A 21,286-nucleotide genomic window follows, 5' to 3' on the forward strand; every position below is an offset into this window, starting at 1 on the left:
TGCCAATATGAATTGATTTTCCAATTCAGTTTTTGCAAGATATTGTCTCAAATACTTAAAATCTAATGTAACGTCTTCTGTATACTCCTAATCCACTACACATGGCTCTTTAAAAGCTGCTTTTACTCATGGACTTTATATCCTGTAAGGGCCCAATTCCGCAATGGTTACTCTCAGAGTAGCACTTTCTTATGCAGTTGTTCCACTGAGTTTAAAACGAGGGGTTGTGTGATTAAATACTGGTTGATGTGAGTGGGGGTTACAGCAATGGACTCTAGTTGTTTAGTGCCTGATTCTGAGAGATCTTCACACAGAGATGCAGGAGCGGGGAATGTACCAATAACCTCTCTGCTCTCTTACCCAAACTGTGCTTCCTATGTACACTTCTATGCTCCTAGGAAACTGAAGTTCTGCTCTTGAATATATCATGTTGCTGTTAATTTTTCTCCTACCAAAGTCTCCTCCATAGATAAGTTATCCAGTCCTTGTTGTTCCTCTGGACCACAAACTCCAAAATAGTTCTTGGTTCTCGGCTATACTGGGAACAGAGCCAAAGCAGGACCTTGAAACCTTCTTTAAAGGGCCAGATCACCCAGCAACTACCCAACTGATTTAGCCATATACTACTGCTAACACTGCATACAAGTTCCCTTCACATCGCTTCTCTTTGGTGCCACACTGCTATTCTGTACACTTAAGAGCCATCAACTCACAATTAATGCTTTGCTTGCCATTCAAAATCCAAGCGGTGTTAGAAGAAAATGTAGGCCCTTTGCCCAGAAAGAGACTTCCTGCAGTGTCCAGGTGTGCATTAATATTAAAAGCCACAAAGGTAGCACTACAAAAGAGGGATTTTGAGCTTTTATTTGTAACCAAAAGACCCCTTGGTAACTCTCCTTCCAGTTGAAAAATAATAGAACACTCAAACATTCATTGTAGTTGTGGAACAGAAGCAGCTGTTAGTGCCATTATTTGTAAATACTAAGGCAGGAAGTTCCCTACACAGAGGCAGAAGTAGCATCTGTAGTGCTGTGGTAACTGCTTAACTACCACACTTTAAATGTATCTAAGCATGGAATTTCTTTTTCAATGGAACAGAGCAAATAAAATATATGTGTATAGATACAAATAGAAATTATGAACCAACCATAATTACTGAGGGGCATGACTTAAACATACCTCTGTTCAAGCAAATTGAGATGATCCACATTAATTCCTGCTGTAATTCCAGAGAAGTCATTGGAGTTACACCAGGAATAAATTTGGTTGACACACTCTGCACAAGATATGTGAAGGTGAGCTCATTAAAAAGTACATAAAATTAGTAAGTTTTGAGTTTAAGTGCTCGTGCTTTTCTAGGCACTCTTGTTTTAAAAAATCGCCTACATTGTACCTTATAATAACTTTGAACATTTGTCCCTATATAGATAATGCTTCTCAAGAGACAAGTTAATTTTTCTAAACAAAAATGCCTTTAGAAATACATTGGCACAACTATTTATTTTACATTCAGCATTAACTTGGCTCTCCCTCTAGTTCTTGGCAGTCTCTACTATGCTTGCCTTTGTCTTCCACCACTCTGTGCTCCAGTATTGAAGCCAACACCTGTGACCACATAAAAGACTATGTACAGCAGCTGCAGGATTCAGATGTCCACACTGAAATAAATTTCTAAAGCATACACATTTGGATGTGTGGCTGGCTTTCTTGTTTGATTCTTTTCAAGTCCTCTTTGGACGTCTGCAGTGCTGGATGTTGTATCTATCAACAGCCTGTAGCTCTGTTACTGATCTAAGCTTAGTGATAGCCTAGAATAGCCTGAAACATAGAAGAGAAGCTCATAATTACACTGGTCTAACTCTAGAGTCACAACACTGAAGCCAACAGTGTTATTCCAGATTTACACTGGTGTGTACAATGGAGTTAGTTCAGATATACTCCAGTGTTACTAAGAGCAGACTCTGATCCAAAGATTATTAAACAAACAGCAGCTTGTGTCCAGTCAATAAATCACACCACCAATTCTCCTGTAGTATTTCCTGCTTTGTAGAGAGTTTATTTCATACATTTCTCACATTGATCTAGATATCCCAGCACCTTATTTAGGATCAAAGGGTGGTAAAATGCATCTCTCACAGCATAAAGGATGTAACGTCTGGGATGTAGAAATAACATTAGACACATTGGGCCAGGTATAGAAGAAAGCTACAGTCAGTTGTTCTGTTTTTCAAGTAAATGGCTTTCTTACTGTATTTTTAGCTACTTTTTGAATTACAGTAAACAGTTACAGTTGACTAATTTCTAATTTAAATAGATGTGGAAGGTATGCAGGTAACAACTCAGTTACATGTATATGCCAGATTCAATAAATCTCAGTGTTCTGAAGTTATTAGAATTAGCTATTTGAAATAGCAATGCTATTTATCTAAATTAGAGCAATGAAAAATATTGGCATGTTGAACCTATGATTATTCTCACCAGTTACATTGGTTCAGCCCCTTCAGTGTAATTGTGAGCAGAATTTAGCTAATAGTCTCTGCTGAATCTGACACATTGTCCCTGGCAGATCCTTGAGGCAAACAAAGTTTCCTTGATGGAGTTGGATCCATAAATTCTGACGTGAATTTATGGTTTTAGCTTCTAATCCCTCAAGAAGACTTGGCAATGCTTAATGCCAGGGACGATGTCTCAGATTCAAATTCTATCATTATATCTACCAAGTGGATCTAAGATCAACGACTTAACTGCAGTATTTGAGAGTATGAAAGAAACAAGTGAGCAAAATAATTGTGCGTCCTTTATTTCAGATTTGGGGTTGAGCAGAAGGGGAGGGAATTCTGTTCAATATGCCTGAGAGGATATTATTGAATGCAAGTTATTCGTGTAAACAGTACAGGTGTATTTCTAGACATTGTGGTACATTATGTATGTGGACTGAAAGACCACCTGTGATGCATTTACTTATCCATCTGTAATGTGCCATTCCTTTTGAACTCACGTGCTCCCCTCAATCTTTCCCCCTTTGAGATCTCTTTTGGAGCCTTTTCTACTCCCCCAAGATGTGTCCCACTTCTTCACAGGTCTGTCTTCCTTCTCCCTCTCCTCTGAAGATGCGTTCCACCTGTTAATTCCTAACGAAGGCAATATTAGCCTCATATCTATATAAAAGCTTATAGGAGTCTGAGGTAACCTACAGATGCTATTTAAAGCCACAGTTCATACCACTGTGGATTGAAGAGGCGATACACTACAACAAAACTCCATCTCCCATGTGGAATTTTGAATGACAGGCTGACTAACATTCTGCATTGACAATTCCGCCACTCACAGATAAAGTAATATGCACTCTATGGCCTGTCGAACCTTCTGGCTGGTGGAATAGAGTAGTGGGGTTATGGTCTTATCCCAATACAACTCTTCTGAGGAAAATTGTGCTGCTGGCAACACAAACTCTTGAACCAAGTCTGTGCTGTCCAACAATTCTGTGGCTCGTCCCTGTGAAATGCACAAATGTTGGAGGGTGGGGAAAAGATACTTGTGCAGTCTCTCCCTCCCTTCCCTCCTCCCTGATTCATGAACCTGTGCAGGCCTCAGAGTTCATGAAAGCTTAGTATGGGGTTGGAGGGGTGCCAGACCAAATTCACTGCTGCATAAGCAGAAGTATTGCCACTGAATTCAATGGAACTGCACCCCTTTAGCCAGCAGAGAATATAGCTCCCAGTCTATATGATGTGAGAAAGTAATTTAATTTTCATATTCATTCATTTCTTGTTTCCTTACTGAGATTAACATGAAGCATGTCATAAGAGGATGCTTTGAACTGACCAGACCAGGAACAGGAGTGAAACCTCTAACTTATTTCAAACAAGCCAATAAAGAGCCAGATGATGGTAATGCTGAGTCTCTGATGATTTGGGCCAGATTTGAACTGGCTCATTCCGTATCAAGCCTCATCCTGAGCAAAAAAAGACACTTACTCATTGAGGAGGGAAAGAAAATAATAGAAAACACAGAAATGGTCAAAGTGTTACATTCCTTTTTTGTTTAATTTTTCACCAAAACAGTTAGCAGTAATCAGACGACTAACATAGTGTACATCTGTGTAAATGGAGTAGAATGTGAGTTAAAATAGGGAAAGAACACACCAAGAATTACTTTGACAAGTTAGATGTTTTCAAGGTCAGCAGGACATGACAAAATATACCCTAGAATACTTAAGAAACTAGCTGAAGAGATCTCTGAGCCATTAGCAATTATCTTTGAGAACTCATGGAGGACAGGAGAGATCTCAGAGGAAAAGAACAAATATAGTACTTATCTATAAATAGGGAAATAAGGACAACCCAGGGAATTATAGACCAGTCATCTTAACTCTGTACCCAGAAAGACAGTGGAGCAAATACTCAAAGAGTCAATTTGCAAGTACATAGAAGATAAGTAAGAGTCAGCGTGGATTTGTCAAGAACAAACCATGTCAAACCAATCTAATGTCATTGTTTGACACGGTAACAAGCCTTGTAGGGAGGTGCGAAAGAGTAGTATCTTATCTTTACTAAAGTTTTTGATACTGTTTCACATGACCTTTTCTTTACCAAATGAGGGAAATATAGCATAGATGAATCTACTATAAAGTAATTGCACAACTGGCTGAAAAACTGTACTCAGACAGTAGTTATCAATGGCTCAGAGTCAAGCTGACAGGGAGTATCAAGTGGAGTTCCACAAGGATCCATCCTGGGTCCGGTTCAATTTAACATAATCATAAATGATTTGGACAATGGCATAGGGAATACACTTATAACATTTGGAGATGATACCAAACTGGGAGGGGTTGCAAGTGCTTTGGAGGACAGGATTAGAATTCAAAATTATTTTAAACTAAAGAAATGGTGTGAAAAAAATAGTATGAAATTCAATAAGGATAAATGCTAAGTACTATACTTAGGAAGGAACAATCATTTGTGCAAATACAAAATAGGAAATGATTGCCTAGGAAGGAGTACCGCAGTAAAGGATCTGGGGCTATACCAGATCACAGACTAAATATGAGTCAACAATGTAATACTATTGCAAAAAAGGCAAAACATTATTCTGGGATGTATTTACAGGAGTCAAGGTGTCAACAAGACATGAGAAATAATTCTTCCACTCTACTCAGCACTGATAAGGCCTCAGCTGGAGTACTGTGTCCAGTTCTAGGCATCACACTTCAGGGGGGATGTGGATAAATTAGAGAAATCCAGAGGAGAGCAACAAAAATGATTAAAGGTCTAGAAAACCTGACCTACAAGTAAAGATTGAAAAAACTGGGTTTGTTTTGTCTGGAGAAGAGAAAACTGAAGGAGGCTATGATAACAGCCTTCAAACACATAAAAGGTTGCTGTAAAGAGGGTGATCAATTGTTCTCCTTATCCACTGAGGACAAGACAAGAAGTAATGGTTTAAATTGCAGTAAGGGAGATTTAGATTAGACATTAAGAAAAACTTGCCAAGTTGTAAGTGTAGTTAAGCACTGGAACAAATTACCCAGAGAGGATGTGGAATATCCTTCATTGGAAGATTTTAAGAACAGGTTAAACAAACACCTGTCGGGGATGGTGTAGATAATATTTAGTCCTGCCTCAGTGCAGGGGACTGGACTAGATTACCTACTGAGGTCCCTTTTAGTCCTACGTTTCTATGATTCTATGTATATTCAAAATTGTTTAACTTTAATCAATTTATCTGTACAGGCTGCTTTATTAAAATTCAAGATGTTTTAAGGTAGTTATAAAGAGAGATGAAAATGTCAAAAATCTCTTCAACTGTGTGCCACTTCCATCAAATGTGAGAGAGAAAGTCAAGAGTAAAGATCAGGAAAAGTGGAATTTACTTTATATACTTTTTAGACAATTTCAACAATTATAAAATTATAATGAAATTATAATGTCTGTAAATAAAAATGGAGGGATCCAGCCTGATTCCCACTGCCATACAGTCCTTCAGAGCTCTAATCTCATCCAAATTATACCACCCACCTAGATTTAATTCTGTACACTTAAAGAGATGGAGCCAAATTCTGCTCTCTGTTACACCAACATAAGCCTCATAACAATCGACTTCAGTGGTGTTCCTCCAGATTTATTCCATTGAAACTGAGAGCAGAATTCATCTCTGTCTCTTTACATTTACTTATTCTTTGTCATATCTTGGCTCTGAATCACTATCTCAGTGAAGCTTGTCTTATGTTATGAAATGAGGGTGGAAATAATTTGGTAGCCATATGTTTTCTGAATTTTCTTATGGGGAATATGCCATCCTTAACAGCAATCTTCTTTACAGGTAACCAAAACATCTACAAATGAAAAGATTCATTTTCTTTTTTTCCCTGCATTAAACAGCAACAACGACAAAAAATAAATCTGCTGTTCTGATGTTTAAAGAGTCTCCAGTACCGCTTACCCACACTTCCAGCAGACAAATATGTCATCTCTATATCAAAGACATACTGATGATTTCAAAGTTGCTGAGCTCAATGCCTTAAGAATTTTCTAAGCATGTTGTTATAAATGATGTTCTCACACTGACCTTGGTGTGACAATGTGCGTTTGAAAATGGTGGCGATCTAATTAAGCATGTGAAATTAAGATGAAAAGGGTGAATACAGGTTGTGGTCTTTTGCTTCAATAATGTCATTGGCTTATTGGGTGAAACGTTGTTGCACTTTTCTGCTATTTTTTGTCTGATCTTTTATTACTGCTTCTTGATCACAGAATAGATTTCAATTCAATAAGACTTATGACTTTGAATGACTCAACACTTACTACAGTAGTTCTCAAAACTTCCTTCTTTAGATGCACAAAAGGGCAAAAAATGTTATGTCAGATCTCTTTAGACCAAACAATAAGTGATGGAAAAACTTGAACCCACTCCTTTGTGTGTATTGTTAGTTTTGGCCCAACTACCTGTGATTCAGGCAATAAAAAACTAAGATCAGAATCCACTAAAACAGAGGGTTTGTCTACTTAGGTAAACTGGCAGGCATTGCTATAGCAGAATAATTATTTCTCTGTAACTATGCTGGTCAATTTCCCCATGTAGACAAGCCCATAACATAAAGAGAAAAGTCCTGCCTCTAACATACAAGCCTAGTCACTATGGGCCAAATCCTTGCCTCACTCACAAAGGGGATAAAAAAGGGCTGTGCAGCACTATGAATGCCAGACTTGTGGAGGATGAAATCTTGCTTCCACAACCTGGCACTAAAGCTTGAGGTACCAATGTACAGTGGGCATACTTACAATTGTCTATCATTCTGAAAGATTTTAAAGTGCTCTGTGATATTATCTATCTGTGTATAAATAGGCAGTTCTATTAGAAATGGTACTATGTTTTAAAGCAATGTACAATTACAAGTAGATGTTATATAGTGGATGGGCTGTGATAGATTTCACAAGATATAGGGAAAAGAAGAGGACATGGTATGCTGCTCTGTGCTTTCCCAGGCATGTGTCACCCAGTGGATCCATGCTCTCTTAGGGTCTCCGTTACACCAACATTCCCCTCTTCTGTCCCAACACAGTGGGATGCAGTCACCCTCGATGAACCCTCCACTACTTGGTCCTTCCATATGGTGGATACACAGTGGGGCCAGGCTCTGATATCAGGTTATACCAGTGGGAATCCACAGTCACTCCAATGACTTAAATGGGGTGACTCCAGATTTATGTTCTGGTCACTGAGATCAAAACTTGCTGCTAGAGGAGCAGAGTTACAAACAGAATAGAAGCTTTAATTCTGAATTCTTTTTATCAGTCTATGTATGAGTGACATTAATATCACTTAAAACATTTTAGCTTTTCAAATGTAGAAGTATGGCTCAGTATAATTTATTATATACATTTATTATATTATTTATATAATGTACACATTTAGTGCTCAGCACTTATAGATGAAGGAAATCTTCCTTTAGCTGCAGAGCCACTCAATTTATTTCAGTCCAATGAACTACATTTTATTTTTAAAATGCTTAACACAATATAAAGATGCTCAGCTGTCACAACGGTCAATCAAACCAAAGTATTAAGAAAGGGTTTGCTACTTACCCCTGTCTGTGTCATAAAGGAAGACAAAACGGTTCCATTCATAATGATCCAGCAAACTTAGGAGTGCTCCCCGTAAAGATGGTCGCAGCTGCAGCACAAACTGGCTCTCACCCTCTGTGGGGAAACTTGGAGTGATGAGGGAGATGTGCAAGGCGCTGCAGAATGAGGTCAAGGTATGTACTGATCTCTTATCATACAGTCCAAAAATGGCAAAAACTCCTCTAGAGTACTGGGAGCAAACTGAAAGAGAACAAAACACACTTCAACTAGTAACAAAACCTTTAAACAAACACATTGTGTATATATTCCAGCATTTATACAAAATTCTTATTGATTCGGTCTGATCTATTTAAATGTACGTAAGAAACTTCACTTTTTATATGGATTTGTTTTTTAAACAAAACAGCACCAAACCGTTTGGATGCACTTGATTATAAATGATAAATTATCTCTGTTGTTTTGTGCTAATTACAACAGCATACATGAATTAAATAAGAAATTAACATTTTATAATCAAAGGAAAAGTCAACCTGCAATATCTCATGTTGCACTTGTTATTATGAACTACATGTCATTCTACCTATATTTTTCACTGATTTGTATCAGTTCTTTAGGCAACATAGGCAACTGTCAACATTCCTTCATCATAACAATTTATTTGTAAGCAGAAGTTCATTGTAATTGAAAAAAAAATGCAATTTGCACACTGTGGATTGAAACAATTTAATGATTTGGATAATGAAGTGGACAATATGCTCATTAATTTTGCAAAATGAGACCAAGCTGGGAGGGGCTGTGAGCACTTTGGAGGGCAGGACTAAAATTCAAAATGATCTTGACAAATTAACTGATCTGAACAAGATGAAATTCAACAAAGATTAGTGAAACACTTTGCACTCAAGAAGGAAAAATAAAATGCACAGCTACAAAATGGGCAACAACTAGCTAGGTGGTAGCACTGTTGAAGAGGATCTGGAGATTACATTACAGTGGATCACAAACTGAGTGAGAGTCAGCAGTGGGATGCCGTTGTGAAAAAGGCTAAACTCATTCTGAGGTGTATTAATAGGTGCGTTGTACATAAAACATGGGAAGCAATTGTTCTGCTCTTCTTGATATTGGTGAGGCCTCTGCTTGAGCTCAGTGTCCAGGTCTGGGCACCACACTTTATAAATTGGAGAGAATCCAGAGGAGATCAACAAAAATGATAAAAGGTTTAGAAAACCTGATTTATGAGGCAAGATTAACACACTTGAGATGTTTCGTCTTGAAAAAAGAAGACTCAAGTCTTCATATATGTTAAGAGCTGTAATAAAGAGGAACGTGATCAATTGTTTATTATTACTTAACGTAGGACTAGAAGTAATGGTCTCAATCTGCAGTAAGGGAGATTTAGTTTAGATGTTAGGAAAAACTTGCAACTATAAGTGTAACTACAGTCAGGATTCAGCTTCCAAGGGAGGCTGTGGAATCCACCGCATAGGAAGTTTTTAAGAACAGGTTGGACAAACACCTGTCAAGGGTGGCCTAGATTTACATGGTCCTACCTTAGCATAGGGGGCTGGACTTGATGAACTCTTAAGGTCCCTTCCAACCTTATATTTCTAGGATTCTATTAAAACAGTCCATGCAGTTGCTTTCTCTGGAAATAATTCTTCACTAGCAATTTGTTAGAGTCAAAATGAATAATTTCCTACTCTTGCATTATAAGAAAAAAAAATGTACTGTAACCTATACACAATCATTAATATAGTTATATATTCCAGAATCACAGAAATTAGAGAAGGGAACGATCAGTTAGACCATCAAGTCCACTTTTAAGTAGTATATACTCAGGTATTTCTCTGTGCTATATAAAAACCTTTATTTCTTACATAGACATTGAAAGAGGAAATATGCATGGTACTATGCAGGAATTAGGTAGTAGCACTCTTGTTGCCTTCATTGTCTTCTATGTTCCAGAAGCCACCGTGTGTGTGTGTGTGTGTGTGTGTGTGTGTGTGTGTGTAAGAATGGTAATTTCTTTGCATTTCTATTTATGTAATTTCTATGCAATAATTTCTACACCACTCAAAATACTTTATTTTCAGTGCTGTATAGTGTTTATTCTGGATTCTTCAATTCAGTGGGCCTGGTTCTCCTAGCATACATGTGAAGTTGCTCCACTGAAAGAAATGGAGTGTAAAAAATGGAGTTTCACCAGTGTAAAACCAATGTAAATCAAAAGGAGAATGGTGAGCCGAGACAAATGTGTAAGTACAATGCCCAGCTCAGTGACCTCCAAACCCAGATTTTGGTTAGGGTTTCTAGGTGCTAATGCAATGCAAATGAATAAATAAATAACAATAAGGAGAATCAGATCTTATTTTTTGCATTGCTTTTCAATCTAGGCTATACAAAGCCCTTAGAATGGGCACCCAAGACTCCCTCCCCTTTCAATTTGTAATTCCACACTCTCAACATCTTATTGAGCTTCATAACCACAGCAATGGGCAAGATGCCTCCCCTAGGCCATCACAGCAATCTTTTCTTGCCATCCCTTCTTCTATGTTATCTGCATCCCAATCCACTTAGTAAGAAAGTATTCAAAGTGAGGCTGTAGGGCCCACCTGGGTTTTCAAGTTCTATGGCAGATGTGACGTTGGTAGTTCCCATTTCCACAGACAGAAAATGAAGACTAGTGAGGTGGTGACAACTGGACCAGTGCAGGGGCAGAGGGGCTGGTTGCAGAGTTAATTTTATCGAGTCCGTTATGCTGAAGAAGCTGCACCCATTCAGCTGACATGAAAAGATCAGAGTGTGATCAGCAGCTGTCCTCACTAGACAAGAATCAGAGGGCTACCCCAAGGGTGGAAAGAAATGAGGCTGAATCACCTACTCCTGCAACATCACAGCATTGGACCCTTTATCATATGAGGACAGGGGGGAAAAGAGCACAGCCCAAGACAACCCTCCATTTTGCCTGCCATCAGAGAGAGAGAGAGACTCTAAGGGTATGTCTACACAGAGATAAAAGATTTGTAGCATGGCCACAGCTGACCTGAGTCAGGTTTGTGGGGCTTGGGCTGTGGGGCTAAATATCACTGTGTAGCTGTTCAAACTTGGGCTGGAACCCAAGCTCCGAGACTCTCCACCCCCACAGGACCCCAAAGTTTGGCCTCCAGCCCCAGCCCAAGTGTTTACACAGTGAGTTTGCAGCCCCAGAGCTCAAGCCCGAGTCAGCTGACCTGGGCCAGCTGAGGCTTTTTTAATCCCTATGTAAGCATAGCCTAAGGGGAGACAGCAGGCCTTGTGGGGATGGAGCAGCTGAATGTGCTTCCTGTGACGTTGCACCCAGTGCCTTCAGTGGAACTGTTTGGTGAGTGGGAAAGTTTGTCATCCCACCAAGGGAAAGGATGGGAGTCCGCTGCTGGAGGAAGAGACAGATGACAAGCCTCAGAAAGGCAAGAGGAACTAATAGGAAAGGGGAGTTTTAAAACTGGAGTTTACAGGTTTTCTTTGAAAAACGCTTCCTCAGGGCAGTTCAGTGTATTGCTTGCGTACGTTCTCTCTTTAATTTTTGGCAATATACATATATCTTTGAATTTTTTCAGACATTAAGCATAGAAAGGTGAGATGCTTACAGGAACTTTCAGTTGCGTTTGTCCTCTGGATTTTATTTTCACTGAAGTGGAAAACTTCAGAAAATATAACTATTTTTACTTTGTTTTCTTTTTAATGCATTTTTTCTTAGCAACTCATTAACTGGTGTGCTGAGAAAAGTGAAATGTTTCTGAGCTTTGAAAAAAAACAATAAAATTCTCATAATTTCCACTTTTTTAGACTGTGAAAGATGTTTTTACACATGAGCAGGGCTCCATAAGCAACAGCCGGTGATACAGCTAAGGCTTCTTGTCCATTTTTTTTTTTTTTTTAACAAATGGAAAAGTTGAACGTCAACTTTTATTTAGGGTTTATTTTACCAGTGTTGGCTTGGGAAGTTAGAAGTTTTAATCAGGGAATGGGAGAGAGAGAATTCATGGCAAAGTGAGGCCAAGATCCTTAAGTGATCCTTTGTGCAGGAGGATGTTCATGCCAGCACAGAGCCCCACTGATTTCATTGGGGGCTGCCTGCATGGAGCTTGCTGCAGGATGTAGGCCTTTAATAGCCAAGCTAAAATGTACCCAGGAGCTGCTTAAAGCCTGATTTTCATGTACACTAAGGCTCCTTTGAGGTATTCTGACAGGGTAAATGTGCCTTAAAGGACATATGAAGTGGCCATTGTGGAAAGAAGACTCAAGTCCATTTGTATTCACACTGTGTGTGTGTGTGTAGAATTGGGTGTGTCCAAGTGGTTTTATTTTCCTTTGTGGGCACTAGAGTTACCTCCATGATCTCAGGTCTGTTGGGGGTACCAAAGTCAGAGGGCCAAAAAGGTTTTGCAGTTTTTTTACTAATTTGTTAGTCTGCTTACTTGTGATACTTTTACTGCCTATTGTAAAAGCTCAAAAGAGCAAACTTACAGTCCCACTGTATGGAAATGCATAGGAAGAGAGCCATAAACCAAGGCATGCAGACTGATAATTCAATAACTAGCTGAAGAAGAACTGAAGGAAGGAGTTGCTTCTTTCAGATGTTTCAAGAGCTATACAATACAGAAGACAATAAAAGCATACATGTATGGTGATTGCTAATAAAATAAACCTGCATCATTCATGCCAAGATTTTTTCATTTACCATGGCCTTTTGCTGTACAACTATAATATACCAATGTAAAATCAAACACTAATGCTACATTTCAAAAAATCTACTTAGGGTCTTATATGGCTCTTCCCTCATCGTAGTATCTGAGTGCCTCCATATTAGGAGTGATGAGCGTATAAACAATCCATAGACTGCACTCGTGAAAGCCGCATTATGTCCTGGTATACTAAGTCCACCTTTGGGTTTACAATGGTGTAGCTACATCTGTACAAATTTCCCTAATGCAGATAGGTTCCTACAAAAAGAACATTGCAACCACATGAAGACATGAGATCTATAATTTCCCATGGCAAAGAGAGAATAATAATGTACACTGTCATATTAAACAAATGTCCCCTACCCTTCAATGGCATGGTTTACAAACCTACACATAGGAGCTCTAACTTGAAGAAAGGGTATTATTTGAAACAATATTTTTATAACTGTTTTGTCTCGATATGACAGAGCTCCCTATTAAAATTTATGAACACGTGTTAATTTTTCATAGAATATCCCTACATTCATTTCCTCTTTTCTAAGCTCTGTGTTTGTTCATCATATCCCTTGATTGAACGGGTCCTTCAAGAATATCATTTCTCCTTCTGGTATCAGATGTATGAACAAGGAAGCTACAGAATATATATACTGCTACATGGTAATATTTAAAAAATAGCCACTGTGTTAAGATTGCTTTAATGAGGGACCTTCATCAGTTAAACAGACATAACAGGATGAATAGGAACATAACATAAAATAGTGCCACAAAGAAAATAGATAGATGAAACCCTTATACCTCTATGAGGACTAGCCTAATGTCTTATGAATTGCCTTGATGATGAGACTCTTTTCACCAAAACTTTAGGCCTCAAAAATTCACATGAATATCTTTTAAATGTAACCCAGAGAAATACACCTCATACAATTATAACTTCACTCCATGAATGGTTTACCAGCTCATTTAAACACACTCTCTTAGGAACAATGAAACTCACAGTTTAGTGTGCTAGATCATATGGTAATTTGGAAAGTGCAATTTTATTTACATAAGTGCAGCTGTGGAAACATATTGCAAAGCAAACAACAAACGTTATATATTTTAATGATTAAGTTTCCACAGCTAATTCTTATGGATTATTTCTGAAAGACTACTTCTATTCAGACAATTCATGAAATCGTTTAAGCTTACAATGCATTAATTGTATATTGAATAGAAATGGAAATTGAATTAGCTGCACATTAGATTTTAACAGGAAAAAACTGCACAATCAATTTGAACATTGTAATTTAGTATCTTGTCTAACTTATATAGACAATTTATTTAAAAGTGTCTATGCTGGGTTATATCTAGAGCAGTGATACTCAGACCTCTGTGGTTCAGAAACCAAATTAGCAATAAACATTATCCAGAAGAGCCACGGTAGTGTGAATTAATTGTTTCATTTACTATAGTACTATTCATATTTAAACAGTATAACAGGAGAAATATTTAGCTTATATATATATTCTCACAGTAAGTAAGTTAATGACTTATTGCAAGTTGATAACTTCATTGGTTAATAAGATAGTAAAAGCATCCTGATTGGTTAATAATTATTGTATATCAATGATAAAGTAGACTGTAAAGGAATTAGAAGTGATGCAATGGATAAGACAGAGTCTGTCTGGGCAAAAATCACGTTGGGGAAGAAAACTGCTAGAGTTTCCCCTGGGACAGTGCTTGGGGTGTGCTACAGACCACCAGGATTCCCCATTGGATACGGCTAGAGACCTTCTTAATGTTTTTAATGAAAAAAGCTAATGCGGTCCTAGGATGCATCACGTGAGGTATTTCCAGTAGAGATAGGGAGGTGTTAGTACCATTATACAAGGTGTTGGTCAGACCTCATCTGGAATACTGTATGCAGTTTTGATCTCCCATGTTTAAGAAAGATGAATTCAAACTGGAACAGGTGCAGAGAAGGGCCACTAGGATGATCCGAAGAATGGAAAACCTGTCTTATCAGAGAAGACTCAGAGAGCTTGGCTTGTTTAGCCTAGCCAAAAGAAGGCTGAGGGGAGATATGATTGCTCTCTATAAATACATCAGAGGGATAAATACAGGGATGGAGAGGAGTTATTTAAGTTCAGCACCAATGTGGACACAAGAACAAATGGATATAAACTGGTTCTCAGGAAGTTTAAACTTGAAATTAGACAAAGGTTTCTAACCATCATGGGAGTGAACTTCTGGAACAGCCTTCCAAAGGGAGCAGTGGGGGGCAAGAAACCTAGCTGGCTTCAAGACTAATCTTGATAAATTTATGTAAGGATTGGTATGATGGGACAGCCTAATTTGGCAATTAACTGATCTTAGATTACTAGAGGTAAATATGCCCAATGGCCTTTGAAGGGATGTTAGATGGGGTGAGTTCTGAGTTAGTACAGAGAATTCTTTCTGGGTGTCTGGCTGGTGAGTCTTGCCCACATGCTCAGGGTTTAACTGATCGCCATATTTGGGGTCAGGAAGGAACTTTTCCCCAGGGCAGATTGGCATAGACCTTGGGGGTTTTTCGCTTTCCTCTGTAGCATGGGGCATGGCTCACTTGCTGGTGGATTCTCTGTACCTTAAAGTCTTTAAATCATTGTTTGAGGATTTCGATAACTCAGTCACAAGTTAGGGGTCTATTACAGGACTGGGTGGGTGAAGTTCTGTGGCCTGCATTGTGCAGGACCTCAGACTAGATGATCATAATGGTCCCTTCTGACCTTATAGTCTCTGAGTCTAATTAAATCACACTGTTTTAATATCATGGACTGCAAAGAGCCACAGGACACACATTAAAGACCTGCCTGTGGCTTGCAAGCCGCAGTCTGAGTATCACTGATCTAGAGGCACAGGAAAGGAGGGGCCCTAGAGCCTGTGCAGACATTGATGTGATCAGATGGCTGAAGCACTGTTCATCCTTGGTAAGGGAGCAAACTCCACTCTCATACTACACAACGAACTGGTGACGATTGTGACCCTGATCCACAGCCCATTGAAATCAATGGGAGTTTTTCCATTGACTTCAATGGACTTTGGAACTGTCCTTCTGCTAAGTTCCTCTCAAACAGATGTCTATCCCCTCCTACAGCTGTGTGCAGCGAGTTCTTTTTTTTGTGGTGAGGCAACAAGACACAAATGGCCACCACAACTGCTGACAACTCACATTTCCAGCTGAAGAATCTGAAGCAAGTTAGATTTTCCTAAATTTCTGGGAAGAAAATTGTATTAATCTTAAAGCACTTTCTAACAGACATTTTATAAATGTGCTTCTGCAAATAATTTTAATTCAAGAGGATACTTTTACACAACAGGGAAACATTTTCCAGGGAGTCTATTTTTAAAATTACTTGATGGAACTACTTTCTCTCTCAGATGTCCTTAAACTGTTATGTCCTTAAAATAATCTACTCGGTAGAAATACACTGCTCATGAAATTCACATTTGCTGAATACTAAACAAATATTTTATTTTTTCTTTGATATTTTACAGTTCTGTCTGCAATAAATAACCCATTGTCTCTGGGCCCTGGCATTGCAGTTCTGTGCTTACTCACACCTTTCATTCATGCTGCAAAAGCTTGTTCTTTTAGAAGATCTCCAAAAGAGAGTCAAGTATGCAACATACATCTGCCATATCCTTCATGACTAAAATATATCTTACATGGTATAGAGGCTACTCTAATTTTTGAAAATTGACCAAAATAATAGATCACAGAGTCTCAACGTTAGGGCTTTTCTAACTCAGTGGAGTTTACAGTGAAAGTTATAACAGAGGTGGACTCCTCTGTCCACACAGAGTCCCAGTGAAAAAAACGGAACTCATCCAGGGCTCACAGTTCACTTGCATCTTTTTATAACATAAGAATAGCCATAATGGTTCAGACCAATGGTCCAACTAGCCAATATCCTATCTTCTGACAGTGGCCAGTGCTAGATGCTTTAGATGGAATCAACAGAACAGGGCAACTATTGAGTGATCCATCCTCAGTTATACTTTTGGCCTTCACAGCATTCCTTGGCAACACATTCCACAGGTTGACTGTGCACTGTGTGAAGAAGTATTTCCTTTTGTTCGTTTTAAACATGCTCCCTATTAATTTAATCAGGTGACTCCTGGTTCTTGTGTTTACCCCTTCACATAACACTTCCCTATTCACTTTCTCACACCACAGACCTGTATCACACACCCTTTTATTCATCTCTTTTATAATACCCTGTCTACACTTACCTCTGGGATTTGGCGGCAGTCGACAGGAGTTATGCAAGGTACACAAAAAACTTGCGTAACTCTCGTCGACTTCTGGGCTCCTCTTCGGGGTGCCATCTTCACTGCACTGCACCACGGGAACCGTGTTCCCATTGACGCAGCGCTACACCACTTGTGATGGTGGTCTTAGTAGGTCAATTTCTGGATCAACTCAGCGGGTCTTCACTGACTGCTCAGTCGATCCAGAGCAATCGATCTGACGGCAGTGACTTTGCTGCCGTCAGTGTAGCCGTAGCCTAAGTTGAACAGCTGCAGTGTTTTTATTTTGTCCTTAAATGGAAGCTTTTCCACACCCTTAATCATTTTTGTTATCCTTCTCTGCAACTTTTCCAATTCTAAGATATCAGTTTTTGAGATGGAACGACTAGAACTTCACGAAGTATTCAAGGTGTGGGTGTACCATGGATGTATATCATGGCATTATGATATTTTCTGTTTTATCATCTATCCTTTTCCTAATGTTTCCTGACATTGTTAGTTTTTTGACTGCCATTGCATACTGAGTGGATGTTTTTAGAGAACTATCCCCAATGACTCCAAGATCTCTTTCTTGAATAGTAACAGCTAATTTAGACCCCACCATTGTGTATGTATTTTGGGGATTATATTTTCCCAATGTGCATTACTTTGCACTTATCAACATTGAATTTCATCTGCCATTTTATAACCCAGTTTTGTGAGATCCCTTTGTACCTCTTCACAGTTGGCTTTGGACTTAACTATCTTGAGTAATTTTGTATTGTCTGAAAATTTTGCTACCTCACTGTTCACCCACCTTTCTAGATCATTTATGAATGTTGAACACTACACATCCCAATATGGATCCATGTGGACCCCATTACTTATATCTATCCACTCTGAAAACTGACCATTTATTCCTACCCTTCGTTTCCAATATTTTTAGCAGTCACTGATCCATGAGAGAACCTGCCTTCTCATCTCATGGTTGCTTACTTTGCTTAACAGCCTTTGGTGAGGGACCTTGTCAAAAGGCTTTCTGAAAGTCCAGGAATACCATATCAAGTGGGTCACTCTTGACCACAGGATTGTTGACACCTTCAGAGAATTCTAGTAGATTTTCCTTTACAAAGGCTGTGTTGTCTCTTCCCAAACATATAGTTTTTATTTGTGTCTAATAATTCTGATGTTTACTACAATTTCAACCAATTTGTCTAGTACTGAAGTTAGACTTTCTAGCCTGCATTTGCTAGAAAGCCTTTAAAGCTGCATTTGAAGCCTTTTTTAAAAATTAGCACTACATTATCTACCCCACCAGTCCTCTGGTTCAGAGGCTGATTTAAGTGATAGATTACACACCAAAGTTAGTAATTTTACAATTTTATATTTGAGATCTTTCAGAACTCTGGGGTGAATACTTGCAGGATAGGAATCTAAAAAGGCATAAAAGACCATACTCAAATTGTACTGCAGACCAAAGGTAAAATACTGGTCCCATTGAAGATAATGACAAAACTCCAGTTGACTTCAATGGAACCATGATTTCATCCAAAAAGTATAGGGCTAATTTAGGACCTGTGGTGCTCTGAACTCTTACAAAATGATGAGTACCCTCTCAACTCCCAGGCTGAATAAAAGCTTCAAGACTGCATGAATAAGGCTCACCATGAACACAGGACAAATCTAGAGATGCAATTAGTTTGATGGTTTATTTGTATTATGTGTCATGAGAACTTGGACACAGCTCTCAGACCTGATCCATTTCAGTATGTGACATGTAATTTCCCTCAATCTATATTCAAAGTTTAGGGAACAACAACAAGAAAAATTAACAGCGTTTCTTTGCAGCATTTGCTTCTCACAGAAGAGGTTATGCTTTTATAAAATCTGCCTTCACATCCCATTTTTTTAAAATGAAACGAACAAAGAGAAGTCTGCATTTTGTTTTAAGAAGTAATCCTTTAATGGTCCAATTCCCTACAAAGTCAGCTTTCCTGCTTCCTTTTATCTTGAAAAGGGAGAAAATAGGCTCTTTTCACTTTTTTCCCCCTTTCAAAACATCAATGCTATTTAAAGTAGCAGGGCTTCTTATGAACTCTGCAGTTCATTCTCATAAAACAGCATTTTAAACATAGCAACTTAATTATAGGTTTTTCTTAGTCAAAGAAGAAACTACTTATAATTTTCCCCCCCAAAAAAAGTCCCCAGCAATTTCTCTATATTTGAGGAGTCACAATTATGCTGCAGTTCTTCTGCCAGGCAAAGCTACCATTGAATGGAACTTACTGAATTCAATGTACTTTTTGAAAGCAGGAGGACCACACTGATCGGTAGCTGGGACTTTATTTTTGCCTTCCCAGGCTTGTGAATTTGCACACCGCTTTACAGACCCATTTCATTCAACTGCAGGATAGTTCCCTGCTGTACATTATTGTTTTATCCAACCTAGTGTTAAGTTCTTCTAGAGCTGGAATTTCTAACACTTTCATCCTTCTACCACTACTCCATTGCCTAATAGATCTTGCGGTTGGAAAGCTTTCTCTAACATTCAGCATAAATTCGTATTCAGTTATATTCACTTGCTTACCTTTACTGATAACACCAGGTAACATTACTCACTCCTTTGCATTTATCTCCCTTCAAATACCTGTAGGCTGTTCGGACCTGATTCATTCAGAGATGGATTTCAGTGGGAGCACTCGTACTTAAAGTTAAGTGTGTGTCTAAGGGCTTTGCTGGATCAGGGCTTCATCTTTTATCTTCAGTCAATATCATGCAGGCCCCCAAACATTTTTGTGGCTCTTATCTGAACTCCATGCAATTTGTAGGAGTCTCTCTGGTAAGCCTGAGACCAGATCTGAAAATAATATTCCAGGTGCTATATACAGAGAGACTAATTTCACCTTGTCCTGTGATGCACACTAAAATTTCACTTTTTTTTTGGCTGTTACCTCTCCTTGCAAACTCATGTTTAAATTGCTGTTCATCACCTCTACATTTTTTCCAGCATTACTATTCTCCACCTTTCTCTTTCCCAGCAAATGTGTGAAGCTTGCAGTTTTCCAAGCTGAAATCTCATTTTGTTATTCTCTAAACATGTTTTTAATTTCTCTTGGTCCCTTTTTAATATTCCTCTAATTTCACTGGTATTTATAGGTCTTGCTAATTTAATATCATTTGTGAATTTCCATGGTACAATATCAAGACAGGAGCATGATTTACTTCTATTTAAGTTGTATAAGATTCACAGATATTTGAACCCTATCTATTGTCAATAAAATCAAAAAGTTTTTACAGTAACATCTTATGCTTAATCTCATTCAGAGAAGGTAGGCGGAACACGATTTGGGAAAAGTTCTGTATTTTAATGGTAAAAATAGAGATGTTCCTTTGTTTTTGTGAAAACAAAAATGCTAAAAGAAATCAGTTCACGTTAATGAGGAATGGACCAGTGCATCCATGTTGAAACACCAGTAAAGTCAACTGCCATCCTCGAGACAATGTAGGTTAGAAAATCATACTAAAACACTCCAATCTTATTTGCTGGTCATTCTCAAATTTAACAAATAATTTAAACAATTTAAAATTACAGTCAGTTACACTTGATCACATTTTGGAAAACAGTAATTTGATTAAACTGACATTTAAATGTCAAGTACTTTTCCTGCACTCCTTTCCCATGATTGCTGACTTGCAATAAATGTGTCTAATTAGATGATTGCAAGAGTTTGGAGTCTATTTTCTTTTCCATAGCAATTATGATGTCACAACACTATTATGATATTTTAGCTGTGAAAGAATCAGTCTGGTGATGAGAGAGGAAAAGAGGTGGTGGGAAAGTATTCTTGACCTGAAGGGAAAAAGATTATAGTACCCAATGAGATATAAAAGCAGAATTCTTTCTTCTGCCTACTGAATCCTGTTGCATTATTTTAATTGGGAGACCAAAGTAGCTGCTCAAAATAAAAGGGCAGAGGACTGTTGTGAAGACACCCCAAAGTCAAGAGTATTCTGAAAACAACAGGAAGTTTCAGGGATCAGGACACATGAATTGGAAAATAAAATGTTCCTATGTGCAAATGATTTACTTAAGTATATTATTAATTATTTGTATAGAACTAGCACTTAGAAGCTCCAGTCATGGCCAAGGATCCAATTGTGTTAGGTAATATATCAAAAACAAAAATATGGTTCTTGACCCAATTCCCAACCCAGTTGTCTGTGGGTTAT

The 21,286-nt window shown here is 38.3% G+C and overlaps 1 protein-coding gene across 3 annotated transcripts in view; it reads right to left on the reverse strand.

The window, feature by feature from the left end:
- The window catches only part of GRIA4 (glutamate ionotropic receptor AMPA type subunit 4), a 275,597-nt gene that overhangs the window by 174,090 nt on the left and 80,221 nt on the right, over positions 1–21,286 (reverse strand). For all 3 annotated transcript variants that reach the window (XM_067567661.1, XM_067567671.1, XM_067567680.1), the window contains exon 3: positions 8,085–8,324. In XM_067567661.1, coding sequence (XP_067423762.1) covers positions 8,085–8,324 — 240 coding nt within the window. The remainder of the gene's footprint in view (positions 1–8,084; positions 8,325–21,286) is intronic.

The sequence above is a fragment of the Emydura macquarii genome, unplaced genomic scaffold (genome assembly GCF_026122565.2).
Source record: "Emydura macquarii macquarii isolate MOO-44397 ecotype Brisbane River unplaced genomic scaffold, CSIRO-AGI_Emac_v2 contig_318, whole genome shotgun sequence".
Classification (NCBI taxonomy): domain Eukaryota; kingdom Metazoa; phylum Chordata; order Testudines; family Chelidae; genus Emydura; species Emydura macquarii.